Source organism: Trachemys scripta, chromosome 2 (genome assembly GCF_013100865.1).
Source record: "Trachemys scripta elegans isolate TJP31775 chromosome 2, CAS_Tse_1.0, whole genome shotgun sequence".
In the NCBI taxonomy this organism is placed as follows: Eukaryota; Metazoa; Chordata; order Testudines; family Emydidae; genus Trachemys; species Trachemys scripta.
Window position 1 is genome coordinate 8,942,308 of NC_048299.1, and position 13,719 is coordinate 8,956,026.

The window sequence follows — 13,719 nt, forward strand, 5'->3', positions numbered from 1 at the left end:
AATAACTCATGTTCAACTGATTATCCACCCCCCTGCCCCAAAAATCTTTTTCAGAATCATTGCCTCCAGGATAGCCCCTCATCTTGAAAGTATGGCCTACATTCTTTGTTCCTAAATGTATACATTTAGCAGTATTAAAAAAACATTGTTGATTTGCATCCAGTTTACCAAGCGATCTAGATCGCTCTGTCACTGACCCATCATCTTCCTCGTTTACCATTTCCCCCAATTTGTGTCATCTCATCAGTGATGAGTTTGTTTTCATCTAGGTAATTGATCAAAATATTAAATAGCATAGGGCCAAAACTGATCCCTATAGGACCCACTGAAAATACACCTGCTTGATGACAATTCCACATTTACAATTACATTTTGAGACCTATCAGTTAGCCAGTGTTTAATCCACTTACAATCAAGTTAAGTAGGCCTGCTGATTTAAAAATGTTTATCCTTCGTAGATCCTGTCTAACACTCTCCTTGATTACTAATGGACTGGAAAATATTTCATGATCCTCATGTGATAGGAATACATCATCCTGCTTCTTTCCACATACAGAATATTTATTGAACACTTTGTGTTCATAATATACTTTTAGAAGTCCTTCTTAGTGTCTTTAGACCTGCCGTGCTCAGATCTTTTCCCTGACGTCTTTAGCTTCCCTTATCAATTTTCTACACTTCACAACTTCTAATTTATATTGATTGCTATACATATTCCCCATTTTCTATATTGCTTTTTTCTCTCTAATTGCTGCCTTCACTTGCCCACTGAAAGGATGGCCTTCTAGCCAAAGTTGTCCTCTTTCCTGATTGTGAAATCATGGCTTTTTGGTCATCTAAAACTCTCCTTAAAGAGCTCCCAATTTTCAGTCACATTTTCCAGTTTAATTTTTCTCTTACAATCAATTTCACTCAATTTTCCTATGGGAAATTCACTCTTTTGAAACACCAAGTATATACATTACTGGTAAGGACGGTCTTCTGTTCGCCCATAATAAATGCAATCAGGTCAACGATCACTGGTCCCTAGGAAACCAAGAGCTCCCAGTTCAGTGATTAAATCGTTTCTATCCAGCATAATGGAGAAAGTTACTTTGTGTTGGCTGCAATAACTTGTATTAGAAAATAATCTATAACTTTTAGAAACTCTACTCTGGTTTACTACTGTCCATGCGATCGCCACCAAGTGAAAGTACCCCGTAACACCCCACTCTCTTTTCACACGTTACAGAAAGCTGGTTATCCACAGCCTGTTCTAGATTTTAATTTGATGGTCTACAACAGTGGTTGGCAAACTTCGGCACGCGACCCTCAGGGTAATCCGCTGGTGGGCCATGAAACTTTTTGTCTACATTGACTATCTGCAGGCACGGCCCCTCGCAGCTTCCAGTGGCCGCAGCTCGCTGTTCCCAACCAATGAGAGCTGCAGGAAGCAGCGGCCAGCACATCCCTACGGCCTGCCCTGCTGATTTTAAGATTCCAGTCATGTGACATGTCCCCCAGGTTTCAGTAATGCTATGGAGAACAGAGACATCTGTATTGTTTGTAGGATTATATAATTCACTCTACTGACCTGATATTATCCTGGGTGACTGCATAGAGTTGAATCAAAGGAGGCTGTAAAGGGGAACAAGCTGGAAACGAAACAATGACAGGAGATAATACATCTCCAGTGAGAATGCCAAGCGTCCTTAAGGGAAAAATGGGTGAACAGGTTACTTGAAAATAACCTGGCTGGGGGACAGGAAGGTAGGTAATAGGTCTATTTTTCTCCAAGGCTAGAGCCTAAAGTGAAAAGAAACCTGCCTCAGGGGTGAGCAGGGCCCAGCAGCTCCAAGAGAGAAACTGCAGGAGGAGATCTAGGCAGAGCGGTCAGAAGGCTGCATAAGGAAGGCAGCACCTTTAGGGATGTGGCTGAGGCAGCGGGGCTCACCTGACCTTTGAGAAAGGTGCTGAGCTGTAGGTAAGACCCGTCACGTAGTGACAAATGTTATAGTGCAGGAGGCCTGCTGAAATGATGGGACTCAAGTAGGCAATTCGGTCATGTGTAAAAACAGATTTTGGAGACTTGTGTGTGCTAACACCATAAGATAAAACAAACACTCACATTCAACAGTTAACTAACATTTTATCTAACTGAAAAATCTGTGCAACAGCAATTATGAGGACTTACTAATGTGGTATTAACAAACTGCGTGCTGAACTTTAAAACAAAGTAGCAAGGCACAGCCAAAGATGGCATGGATAATATCAACCTTTCCATACATCATAATTAAGTGATGGACTTCTCATTTGATTTACTGTCAAGTTTATCACAGAAAACTAAGGAATCGGGTTTCTAAGCTTTCCTAAAAGAATCATCATGTTACAATATTTTTGCAAGATCCATGTTAACACCTGGCAAGGAGAGATGCCACCATTTCAGTCTAGATGACTGACAACTTTGAGATAAGCATACAGCAGCAACTACAATTTACAACAAGTAGGTTTGTGGCCATCTGACAATAGGTGAGCGAGTCTCTCGGCTCTTAAGCTGGTTTGATAGACACTTTGTCCCTCCCAAACAGCACCTCTAGCAACACAGAACGCCAGGCCCCATGGGCTCTCAGAACAAACCCCTGCTCTGCTCCTGTGCTGAACAGGGACTGCTCAGCAAAACACCCCCATCTCACATATATCCCAGCCCATCCACACAGACCCCCAAATGCCCCACACATACCTCAGCAACCCTCCACCACCCCCATCTCATCCGCATCTGATGCACACCCCAGCCCACAACACTTCAGCCCCTGTCCACAGCTCCCAACTCCAGCACCCCAAAACACCCCCATTTGCTCTATAGCACCCCCACCCTGCAGTCCCCTAACATTCCCCACTCACCCCATAGCCCCCACAACTCACTCCCAGCCCCTCACCCACCACCCGTGGGACATTGCTAGCCACTCACTGCCCAGCCCCATGGTGGAGTGCTCTGCTCCCAAGCCAGAGTGGCTCCTCCTGACTCTGGCTGACCAGCAGCTCTGCTCACTCCCATCGCCCACCTGTACCCACACGATGTAGGCCACATTGAAGAGAAAAGCGGTGTCATGACCTGGCACGCAGGAGGGCAGCACCACTCAGGTGTGGCCCAGGTAGCTGCTCATCCATCATGATGGAGAGCCACACCTGAGTGGCACTGGGATCCACTAAGCCTGGTTGCAATGCCACTCACTCAAAATTGGACCTCTGTCCCCACCCCCAGATGTCAGACAGGAGCAGCTGGACCAAACCTGAGCAGTGTTGCAAACTCACTCATATTTGGCTCAGCCACCCTTCCATCCTCATGATGGAGGGACAGATGGGCCAAATTTGAGTGGTGCTGTGACCCCTTGTGCCGGAGCATCATTCCATCCTGGATTTCAGGTGCTAGAGTCACTCTCCAGACCACTCCAACAGCGCTACACCCTGGATCATATGGACCTCAGGTGGTTTACCCATTCCTCTGCTTGCTGCATATCTTTGGGCAAATGCCCAAATGCAAATGGACAATGCATCTGTCTGGAAGAAGCTGTTGAGTCACTTTAAACAGCGGCAAGTCACAGGCACTGAGAGGACTGTCCTGCATGTACCAACTGCAGCTAGGCCGCTCATGACAACATGGTTGGAAAGAAGGGGGCTGTGACACCAGGATCCAGTCAGAGGTAGAACTGCAGGCACCCCCCACCCCCAGAGAGGGAGCAGAACCGGTCACCTGAGGGGCGAACTCATGAGATTCCAGAGGAGGTCAAGTATCAGGGGGTAGCCATGTTAGTCTGTATCTAGAAAAAACAACAAGGAGGCTGGTGGCACCTTAAAGACTAACAGATTTATTTGGGCATAAACTTTCGTGAGTAAAAACCTCACTTCTTCGGATGCATAGAGTGAAAGCTACAGATGCAGGCATTATATACTGACACATGGAGAGCAGGGAGTTACTTCGCAAGTGGAGAACCAGTGTTGACAGGGCCAATTCAATCAGGGTGGATGTAGTCCACTCCCAATAATAGATGAGGAGGTGTCAATTCCAGGAGAGGAAAAGCTGCTTCTGTAATGAGCCAGCCACTCCCAGTCCCTATTCAATCCCAGATTAATGGTGTTGAATTTGCAAATGAATTATAGTTCTGCTGTTTCTCTTTGTAGTCTGTTTCTGAAGTTTTTTTGTTCAATGATAGTGACTTTTAAATCGTAATAGAATGACCAGGAAGATTGAAGTGTTCACTTACTGGCTTATGTATGTTGCCCTTCCTGATGTCTGATTTGTGTCCATTTATTCTTTTGCGGAGGGACTGTCCAGTTTGGCCAATGTACATGGCAGAGGGGCATTGCTGGCACATGATGGCATATATAACATTAGTGGATGTGCAGGTACACTTCAATCTCCCTGGTCATTCTATTACAGATTTAAAAGGTGGACTACATCCACCCTGATTGAATTGGCCCTGTCAACACTGGTTCTCCACTTGCGAAGTAACTCCCTGCTCTCCATGTGTCAGTATATAATGCCTGCATCTGTAACTTTCACTCTATGCATCCAAAGAAGTGAGGTTTTTACTCACGAAAGCTTATGCCCAAATAAATCTGTTAGTCTTTAAGGTGCCACCAGACTCCTTGTTGTTTCTGCAGAGGAGGTCAGACATTGCTCACCCTGTAATCACAACAGGATGGTGGAAACAGGGGTGACCTAGTCTAAAGGGAGGTCACCCCAGGATTTCCATTCTGGCAGATTGCCTGTCATGTGCAAAGAGTGTCCTGGGAGAGGCAAGGGAGAGATCACACATACCAATTATAACATTTTTTCTTATCAGTGAGAAATTCCATTTCCTCTTGCATATTATCCAGACTGCTAATACTGTATCGCAGTCCTAGGAATCAAAAACATCTTCTCTTCACATTCTTTACCACTGTTGGAAGCGGTGTCCCCAGCCAGACACTGCACTGTGGTCAGTATCTGCCCTGTAATGCTTCCTCTTTGTGGGGGGAGGGAGCATGTTGCAGAGATGACCCCACCCCAGAACTACACACCCCAGTGACACCGCAATTCCACAACAGCAGTGTGCCACCCCCACACAGCATCAGTACAGAGCACCCCACCAACACTGCCCACCCTGGGCCAGTAGAGTCCACCCCAATGACACTGCTCCTCCCCACACCACTACAGTGCCCCCCATGACACTGCCCCTCCCTCACCCAGGGCTAGCTCAGTGCTCCAACACTGCACCTTTGCCTCCCCATCCTGCACCCAACCGACACGGCCACCCCACACCAGTACAATGCACCCCAACACTGGGCACCCACCCTAGGGCAGCACACCTCAACACTGCCCCATTCCCACCCTATGACGCAGCATCCCCCATCCCAAGGCCAGCTCACTGCATATCTTATGCCAAGATGTTGCAGCCCAAGGGCCCCCCCTTCAGCCCAGGCCCCTCTCACTGGGGTGAGCTTGAGGTCCTGCAGCACGTCGTCCATGTAGTGATACTCTGAGAGCTCAGTCTCCACCATCTCATTCTTGAGCTCCAGCACCCGGCCCATCACCCCATCAAGCATGTGCTGTAGCACCCGGCGTTTCTGTGGATGCACCATCTGGTCGTAGCAGGTCTCCAGGCAGCGCAGGATCTGTGTGTAGCGCAGGAACAAGGTGGCCAGCATATGGAAGAACAGCCTCTGGTCCGTCTCAGGCCGTGGGGGCTGAGACGGCAGCTCCTGGGCCAGCAGCTCCTTTAGGGCAGCCTGGGACTCGAGCCACATCCTTGTGTATGTGCTAGAGAGAGCAGGACACCTCCTCAGGGCCAGAGGGCTGGAGATGTGGCCACAGCCCAAACTGCCAGGGCCTAACTGCCCCCTTGTCCTCCCTCCAGAGGGCTGCCAGAGCTGTTCAAGCCCCAATCCCAGGGCCCATGGGCTGTTTGCACGGGGACTGCACAGAACTGCAGCAGGTGTAATTCACAGCTTCAGTGATTTGGGGTCATGTCAGTGTATGGCTCCTCTCCCCCCGCAACAACAACCCACCTTAGAGCACTCGCCTCCCCTCCTGCAGCCCAAAGTCAAAGTCAAACTGCCTCTTTCTGTCCTTCACTGGGCTGTTGGGGTGGAGGTTTGGTGCCCACGCCCCTCATGCTGTACTGATCCCCCCCCCCACAATACCCCAGTGCCCCTCAGACCTCCCATTGCCCCAGTGCCCATGCCCCACACGCTGCACCCCCCCCCCCCCCCCCCCACCCCACCCCCGGGGCCTCTCCCGCCAAGGGGCAGCCCAGGCTTTTCCCCAGCCCCCTACACCAGGCCTCACCAGCTGGACATGGTGCCCACACCCACTCCGCCCCCAGGCTGCCCTGCGTGGGGGAATTGTCCCATCACCCTGGAGACCAAACCCCACCCCCCATTGACCAGGGCTGTTCCCATGGAGACGGTGGAACGCTCACTAGCTGCCCTGCCACATGGGAGCGGAGATTCCCCCACCCCCAGGAGCCCCAGGCCCAGGCCCGGCCTGGGCAGGGAGGGCGAGCTGGCAGCGAGCCCCTGGAGGCAGCGCCCTGGCCCTGCACAGCCCGGCCCTGGGAGATGCTCCCGGCGGGGCTGCTGCTGCTCTAGCCCCCTGCAGCCCAGGCCTGGGCAGGGTGCACCCACGCGGCCAGGACCCCCCCCTCATGGAGTCAGAGGGGACCTTGTCCTGCTTAGCACAGGCCCATGGACCTGCAGCCCCCACCCACCTGCGCCGCCCCCGCCAGCCAGGGCAGGGAGGGCACACCCTGCTTGGTTCAGGGACAGCACCAGTCAGTGGCTGAGTCACCCTTAACATCCTCCCCCCTCCCCCCCCGCCACACACACAGTGTCACTGCTCCCCCTTAGAGGTTGTAGATTTTATTCCTGTGGGTAGGAACAGAGTCATCGGCTCCTCAGCTCCCCACCCCATGCTGCCTTCGCAGTCACTTGCTGCTGGTGTACTTGGTGACAGCTTTGGTGCCCTCAGACACGGCGTGCTTGGCCAGCTCCCCCGGCAGCAGCAGGCGGACGGCAGTCTGCACCTCGCGGCTAGTGATGGTGGAGCGCTTGTTGTATTGTGCTAGGCGCGAGGCCTCTGTGGCAATGCGCTCAAAGACATCATTCACAAAGGAGTTCATGATGCTCATGGCCTTAGAGGAGATGCCAGTGTCAGGGTGAACCTGGCAGGAAAGGGAAGAGTGTGAGTAGAGGTGGTAGCTAGCTCTGCCCCCATCCCATCCCACCCCTCAGGCCTGCCTCTGTCCCTTCTCCTGCACCAGGGGAGCTGCAGGAAAGGGATGGACAGCATGGGAGCATGGCACACAGCAGGCAGAAGGGGCATTTCTGGACCAGTGAAGGCAGCTGGCAGGAGACAAAATAAGGGCCTGTGAACCTAAGGAGAGCACCACTCCTGCCTCCAGCCAGATTCGTCATAAGCCAAGACAACTCCAGTCTGGTCTCGGGGGTGGCAGTAGGCCAGTCCCCGCCTGTTGTCTTTGATCAGCATTACAGGAATATCGAGAGGCTCCAGTCAAGGATGAGGCCCTGTTGTGCTGGGTGCGGCAGGCAGTCTCTGCCTCAGAGCCCACCCTTCTTGGGAATGGAGACAGCAGGTGGTGATGGTGGGGGACACTCGTGTTTTCCTATAGACTGCACACAATGCAGCCCCCTACTCAGGGAGTGAGCAGTAGAGCACTCATCACACAGGTATCAGCACAACCCCACTAAATAGTGAGGAAGGGAGCACTCAGCGATCACCTAATTCCCCCAGTCCACTCTGCACCAGGCTGCAGAGCTAGGGAACAGAGCCATCAAGCAGGAATTTCCATGGGAGCCCAGAAGGGCCATAGCAGCTGCCAACTCCCTCCCCCAACTTTATATAAAGGCTTTTTCTAGGTTGCTGAAGAGCCCCAGCACTGGTGCGTCCCACCCTGGCTGTACGTGCATCTCACATCCCAGAGTGTCACTAGGGCTCTGGAAGACAACACAGGAACCCTGCATTGATTTCAGAGCTACTGACAGGAGGAGCTAATAGACTGCCCTAGGAACAGGTGTAATTGACAAAAGAGGACTAAGCCCAGAAGGTAGTGGAGTGTGTGTGAAGACACCAGAGAGAGGTCAGAGTGCTAGATCCAGACCAAGAATCTTTGCATACAGAAGGGGTGGTAGCACCAGTGCTACAGATAAAATCCTGGGGAAGGGGCTGCTAGCAACAATCCTGTCCTAGGTCCCAGGTGCAGGCTAGGATGGGCTACCCCATAGGATCTTGCAGACCCTATGTCCCTCTCCAGTGCCTCCCCTGTTATCTCATAACACCCAGAGACCTAAGGAGGCTGGAGTCACACACACACACAAAATGTGTGTGTGTGTGCTTCTGAGCACACACACCTAGTCTCCTTGTGGGAATCCCACCCCACCTGCAGGGGTAACAATATAACAGCTAGAATTGATAGAGTAGCCAGGTGGGATAAGCCCTTCACTCACCTGTTTCAGCACTTTATAGATATAGACTGAGTAGGTCTCCCGTCTCTTCACCTTCCGCTTAGATTTCTTGTCCCCAGAGACAGGGGCTCGGCCTCGCTTCTTCCCAGCTTCTGCACTCATTCTTGATACCTCTCCAGACACCACAAGCCAGGCTGTAAATCACTAGGGATGGCTATATAATGAGGGTATCACCTGCCACAGGTGAGACCACTAAGGAGGGGAGGAGCTCCCTGGAGTGGATCCAGCCAGCAATTCTTCCTTGGTTGAGAGCCCCACCAGCCCAGAAAGGAACTCAGAGGAAACTAATTTGGTTCAATGAAATTTTATTGGCCTGGCAAACTGCCAAAGTCTAACAAAGGCAGAGCCCTGAGCCCCTCACAGAGAGCCAGGTTCCACCAGCCCAGGATGGATCTTCACTGGGTTTTGGAGAGTTGTTCCCTAGATTTACCCCTGCTCAGTGGGAAGATTGCAAATCATAAAAGAGGGACTGACCAACCTTTCCCCAAGAGCTGCTGGAACCAGCTGGTGCCAAAGTATGTGTGCAGCAAGAAGGAAACATTGATTCTGTAGCTGAACAATTGCAGTGAGGTGACCCCTGCAAGCCAGCGTGACCCTATCCCCAGTCCAGACTAGCCCAGGCACCTCTCTGCAGTCATGTCCCACTCGCAAAAAGAGGGGACATTGCAAAGACTGGGGTGAACTCTATGGCAGCAGTGCCTCCATGGACACCCCTGGTCTTTGGTACCAGCGTGAATCTCTTCACCCTCAGGACTGCGGAGGTATCTCTGGAGCTCTCCTAGGGATAAATCAGTGACCACAAACTAGTGGTAGAAATCAGGTACAAAGCAGTCTTAACCCAGAGAGAATCATAGAATCTCAGGGTTGGAAGAGACCTCAGGAGGTATCTAGTCCAACCCCCTGCTCAAAGCAGGAATAATCCCCAACTAAATCAAGGAGAGAGGAGTGACTGTGCAGCCAACGTGATGGAGGAGAGACTGAGGTACTTTCTATCCAATGTCCCACAGATGAGAGCGAGATTACTTCAGAGGATTAAGAACCATAAAAGACATCTCATAAAAGGGTGATACATGAAATCTGTGCCTGCCCCTGGGTGCTGGAGATAAGCAGAGAGCCTCATGCCATGGAGCCCATGCCACCATGTCAGGAACAGAAGGCAATGACTAGACATGGGATTACACCCCACACACAGTATCTGACATCCTCCTGGGAGAGTCACACACACATCGACCAAGAGCAGGCAAAGCGGGTGTCTGGCTCTTTCTTACACTTTGGCAGCACTTGTACAGCTTGTCTTTCCACTAACATCGCACTGGACTGAATTTTATTCCTGGCCCATCCCCCAGGAGATGGATCAGAGTGCATGTCCCCAGGGAAATACAAGCATCTGTCACCATGGGGAGCGGGGGGGAAGCCAGGAAAATCCGAACAAACACTAATGAACGTGCTACTTCTGCCAGGCCCCTGTCTGGCTTCCCATCTGCACCTGGCTGGAGGAATCAATGTCAATCAATGCACAGTGCTGGGAAAGGGGTTGGAAGCGCATGACAGTCTGGCTCTAGTATCAGAGGGGAGCCGTGTTAGTCTGGATCTGTAAAAGCAGCAAAGAGTCCTGTGGCACCTTATAGACTAACAGACGTATTGGAGCATGAGCTTTCGTGGGTGAATACCCACTTCTTCAGATGCATGCGTCTGACGAAGCGGGTATTCACCCACGAAACCTCATGCTCCAATACGTCTGTTAGTCTATAAGGTGCCACAGGACTCTTTGCTGGCTCTAGTAGTGAGCAAAAGCCATCAGTGTCAGACCCCATCTCTGATGAGGTGGGAGAGGTTTGTCAGTCAGATCGTGTTCCTAGGGCTAAGTCTATCAGCACCAGGCCCTGTGTCCAGCCTGGTGGATGGACCACCCCGAGATTAGAGGTTTGTCAGTGTCAGGATCTCTGCTTGGCAAGAGGCCATGCGTGGATCAGATGTGACACACAGCTGGCCCTGCATCACAGGCTTGCAGAATGGATGGCAAACTGTGTTGATAAAAGGCAACAGTGTTTATGGAATGGACTTCTGTAAGGCATGTCAACTGGTGCCACAGGACATTCTGATCAAAAAATAGAATTATACAAAATTAACATGACACATACTAAATGGATTAAAAACTGGCAAAGTGACAGATCTCAAAATGTAACTAAACAGGGAATCATCATCCAGCAGGTATGTTTCTAATGGGGTACTGCAGGGATCAGTTCTTAGCCCTAAACTATTTAATATTATTAGTGACCTGGAAGAAAACAAATCATTCCTGGTTAAGTTGGCAGATGACAAAACACTGAGGGAGAGATAAATAATGGAGCAATCTGGACCACTTGGTAAACTGGGCACAAGCAAACAATGTGTGTTTTAATCTGACCAAATGTTCTTACCCAGCTAGGAACAAAGAATGAAGACCGTATTTACAGAATGGCAGATGCTATCCTGGGAAGCAGTGACTCTGGAAAAGACTTGAGTCCTGATGACCCTGATGGGGGAGGGATAGCTCAGTGGTTTGAGCATTGGCCTAATAAACCCAGGGTTGTGAGTTCAATCCTTAAGGGGGCCACTTAGGGATCTAGGGCAAAATCAATACTTGGTCCTGCTAGTGAGGGGGGCTAGACTCACTGACCTTTCAAGGTCCCTTCCACTTCTAGGAGATAGGATATCTCCATTAATTTAATTTTTTTTTAAATTTAATGACTAATCAACTGAACATGAGCCCCCAGCCCCCACTGTGCACAAAAGGGCTAATGCGATCCTTGGAGGTATAAATGGGAATATTGAGAAAAAGTAGCAAGGTTACACTACCCCAGTATTTGGCTCTGCAGCACTGCCTCCAGTTCTGGCGTTCATAATTCAAGGATCATAGAATGATAGGAGTGGAAGGGCCTTGAGATGTCATCTAGTCCAGTGCCCTGCACTCGTGGCAGGACTACGCATTATCTAGACCAGGGGTTCTCAAATTGGGGGTCAGGACCCTTCAAGGGGTCACATGGTTCTTACATGGGGAATCACCAGCTGTCAGCCTCCACCCCAAACCCCGCTTTGCCTCCAGCATTTATAATGGTGTTAAATATACAAAAAGTGTTTTTAATTTATGAGGGTCGCATTCAGAGGCTTTCTATGTGAAAAGGGTCACCGGTACAAAAGGTTGAGAAACACTGATCTAGACCATTCCTGAAAGGGGTTTGTCTAACCCAGGGGTAGGCAACCTACAGCACTCGTGCCAAAGGCAGCACGCGAGCTGATTTTCAGTGGCACTCACACTACCCGGGTCCTGGCCACGGGTCCGGTGGGCTCTGCATTTTAATTTAATTTTAAATGAAGCTTCTTAAACATTTTAAAAACCTTATTTACTTTACATACAAAATAGTTTAGTTATAAATTATAGACTTATAGAAAGAGACCTTCTAAAAACATTAAAATGTATTACTAGCACACAAAACCTTAAATTAGAGTGAATAAATTAAGACTCGGCACACCAGTTCTGAAAGGTTGCCGACCCCTGGTCTAACCAGCTCTTAGAAATCTCCTGTGATAAATGAAGGGGGGGAGGGGGGGAAATAGCTCCCTTTTATGGACACCCAGCCAGCCAGTAGATATAAAATCCCTCTTAGTAACTGTTCTCTAATTGCTCTACCTGTAGAGGGTTAAAAAGTCTCACTGCCATGCATAGGTAAAAGGAAGTGAGTGGGCACCTGGCCAAAATTGCCAATGGGAAGGCTAGAACTTTTTAAAATTGAAAAAGCACTCCCCTTTTGTCTGTCTGTCTGTTCTCCCGGGGAGAGGCGAACAGGGCAGCAGCTATGTTGTAAGAAGCTTAGGCCAAGTATAAAAAAATCATCAGTATCATACCTAAAAACTACTTATTTAAAACCCCAGATATGTAAGTAGATCAGGAAATATCTAGGAAGATGCAATTAGGTTTATTCTTTTTGTTTCTTTATGGTTTGTAGATTCCTCTGTGCTAACCTCAGGTGCTTTTGTTTTGCTTGTTTGTTTGTTTTTTTAATAAAATTTATCTATTTTAAGAACAGAATTAGATTTTTGTGTCATAAGACGTTTGTGTACATGTTTAATTAGCTGGTGGCAACAGCTGATTTCCTTCCCCCTTAGCTCTTCCCCAGGGGTGAAGGGGCTTGAGGGTATCCCACAGGAAGGAATTCCCAAGTGCGCCTTCCTGGGCTCTCAAAGGGGTTCTGCACTTGGGTGGTGGCAGCATTTACCAATCCAAGGTCAGAGAAAAGCTGTAGCCTTGGGAGTTTAATACAAGCCTGGAGTGGCCAGTATTAATTTTTAGAATCCTTGCGGGCCCTCACCTTCTGCACTCAAAGTGCCAGAGTGGGAAATTAGCCTTGACATCTCCAATGATAGAGATTCCACAACCTCCCTAGACAATTTATTCCAGTCCCTAACCACCATAGATTCATAGATTCAAGGACTGGAAGGGACCTCGAGAGGTCATCGAGTCCAGTCCCCTGCCCGCATGGCAGGACCAAATACTGTCTAGACCATCCCTGATAGACATTTATCTAACCTACTCTTAAATATCTCCAGAGATGGAGATTCCACAACCTCCCTAGGCAATTTGTTCCAGTGTTTAACCACCCTGACAGTTAGGAACTTTTTCCTAATGTCCAACCTAGACCTCCCTTGCTGCAGTTTAAACCCATTGTTTCTGGTTCTATCCTTAGAGGCTAAGGTGAACAAGTTTTTTCCCTCCTCCTTATGACACCCTTTTAGATACCTGAAAACTGCTATCATGTCCCCTCTCAGTCTTCTCTTTTCCAAACTAAACAAACCCAATTCTTTCAGCCTTCCTTCATAGGTCATGTTCTCAAGACCTTTAATCATTCTTGTTGCTCTTCTTTGGACCCTTTCCAATTTCTCCACATCTTTTTTAAAATGCGGCGCCCAGAACTGGACACAATACTCCAGCTGAGGCCTAACCAGAGCAGAGTAGAGCGGAAGAATGACTTCTCGTGTCTTGCTCACAACACACCTGTTAATACATCCCAGAATCATGTTTGCTTTTTTTGCAACAGCATCACACTGTTGACTCATATTTAGCTTGTGGTCCACTATAACCCCTAGATCCCTTTCTGCCGTACTCCTTCCTAGACAGTCTCTTCCCATTCTGTATGTGTGAAATTGATTTTTCCTTCCTAAGTGGAGCACTTTGCATTT

General features: G+C 49.4%; 1 protein-coding gene across 1 annotated transcript in view; it reads right to left on the reverse strand.

The window, feature by feature from the left end:
- Positions 1–8,604, reverse strand: part of IQCA1L (IQ motif containing with AAA domain 1 like) — a 58,168-nt gene extending 49,564 nt beyond the window's left edge. Inside the window, exons 1-3 of the mRNA XM_034763848.1 lie at positions 8,485–8,604; positions 6,949–7,181; positions 5,452–5,815 (exon numbers count right to left, since the gene is read on the reverse strand). Coding sequence (XP_034619739.1) covers positions 5,452–5,815; positions 6,949–7,181; positions 8,485–8,604 — 717 coding nt within the window. The remainder of the gene's footprint in view (positions 1–5,451; positions 5,816–6,948; positions 7,182–8,484) is intronic.
- Positions 8,605–13,719: the final 5,115 nt, after the last annotated feature.